We start from the raw sequence: 1,125 nt of genomic DNA, 5'->3' as shown, positions 1-1,125 counted from the left end.
CCCCCCCACTATTACCCTTATTATGTCGATGTGCCTCTTTTTATTTTGCCGCTTTTAAGCACAAGGGGGGTATCTCGAAAAATGCTGTTTTGAGAAAATCGAAGATAAAGTTTTTGCCCCTTGTTCAGTTTCTTTAAAAGACAAGGAGGGTTTTCTCTATAACCAAACAAATATACACACCAATGTAACCAAAGTTCTCCTATAGGTAGGGCAATGGCCACTTTTGGTGTAGGTCAAGATTTCTAGAAACAAAGCCCAATCGAGATCCTTAATTAAAAGCGACCATATAATATACTCAAACGAAAGGCAAACAAACTCCTCGACAATGGTTGTCGGCTTGAACAATTTCGACCGTACATGTTGACATAAAGACCTTAATCTTGACCCTCGTTATATCACAAACTCGTGAACCCTTCCCTCACCTTCCCTGGTGGCGGGTGCTCTGGTGTGGTTTGCTTCTTCTTTCCTACCAAACATCTATCATCTCTATTTCTCCTCCTCCTCCTCCTCCTCCTCCTGCTCCTCCTCCTCCTCCTCCTTTTTAATGTTTGTTGATCTATTGTTACAGAAGTAATTTTCGGCACTTATATGACCTATACATCTAATTGAGTTGCAAGTTACTCTCATATAACATGTAATCTTCAGCACGTATATATATGTGTTGCAAGTTACTCTCATAATATAACATGTACTCTTCAACACTTATATGACCTAATTGTGTTGCAAGTTAGTCTCTTAATAAAATTAAACACATGTAATCTTCGGCACTCATATGACCTAATTGTATTGCAAGCTACTCCCTTGTAACACATGTAATCTTCGGCACTCATATGACCTAATTGTGTTGCAAGTACCGTAAAACTCTTACTAAAACATGTTTTTAAAAATCCTTTCCAGGAGGTCAACTCCTAGCAGCATCCGGTAAAGCCGACTCGGTGGAGGAAGGTACAGACAAGCTCCGACAGTCCATTAGAAACGGCACAGCGCTGGGTGTGTTCAGGGAAATGATGAAAGGTCAAGGGGTCAGCTCGGACGTGGCCGATGACCTCTGTGACCCCCAGAAAGACGTCTGGACAATACTGACCCCGGCCAAGAACAAGACAGAACTGAAGAGCCCAACAGCAG

General features: G+C 42.0%; 1 protein-coding gene across 1 annotated transcript in view; it reads left to right on the top strand.

Annotated features, from left to right (window-relative positions):
* LOC101846310 (thymidine phosphorylase) overlaps window positions 1-1,125 on the top strand; it is a gene marked incomplete at both ends in the record, with an annotated part of 19,893 nt that extends 18,768 nt beyond the window's left edge. Inside the window, 1 exon segment of the mRNA XM_013088005.1 lies at window positions 898-1,125. Within this exon segment, the coding sequence (XP_012943459.1) occupies window positions 898-1,125 (228 nt within the window).

Source organism: Aplysia californica, unplaced genomic scaffold, assembly GCF_000002075.1.
Source record: "Aplysia californica isolate F4 #8 unplaced genomic scaffold, AplCal3.0 scaffold00668, whole genome shotgun sequence".
Taxonomy (NCBI): domain Eukaryota; kingdom Metazoa; phylum Mollusca; class Gastropoda; order Aplysiida; family Aplysiidae; genus Aplysia; species Aplysia californica.
The sequence above is the reverse complement of the archived record's forward strand: the minus strand, read 5'-3'. Positions and strand labels throughout refer to the sequence as shown.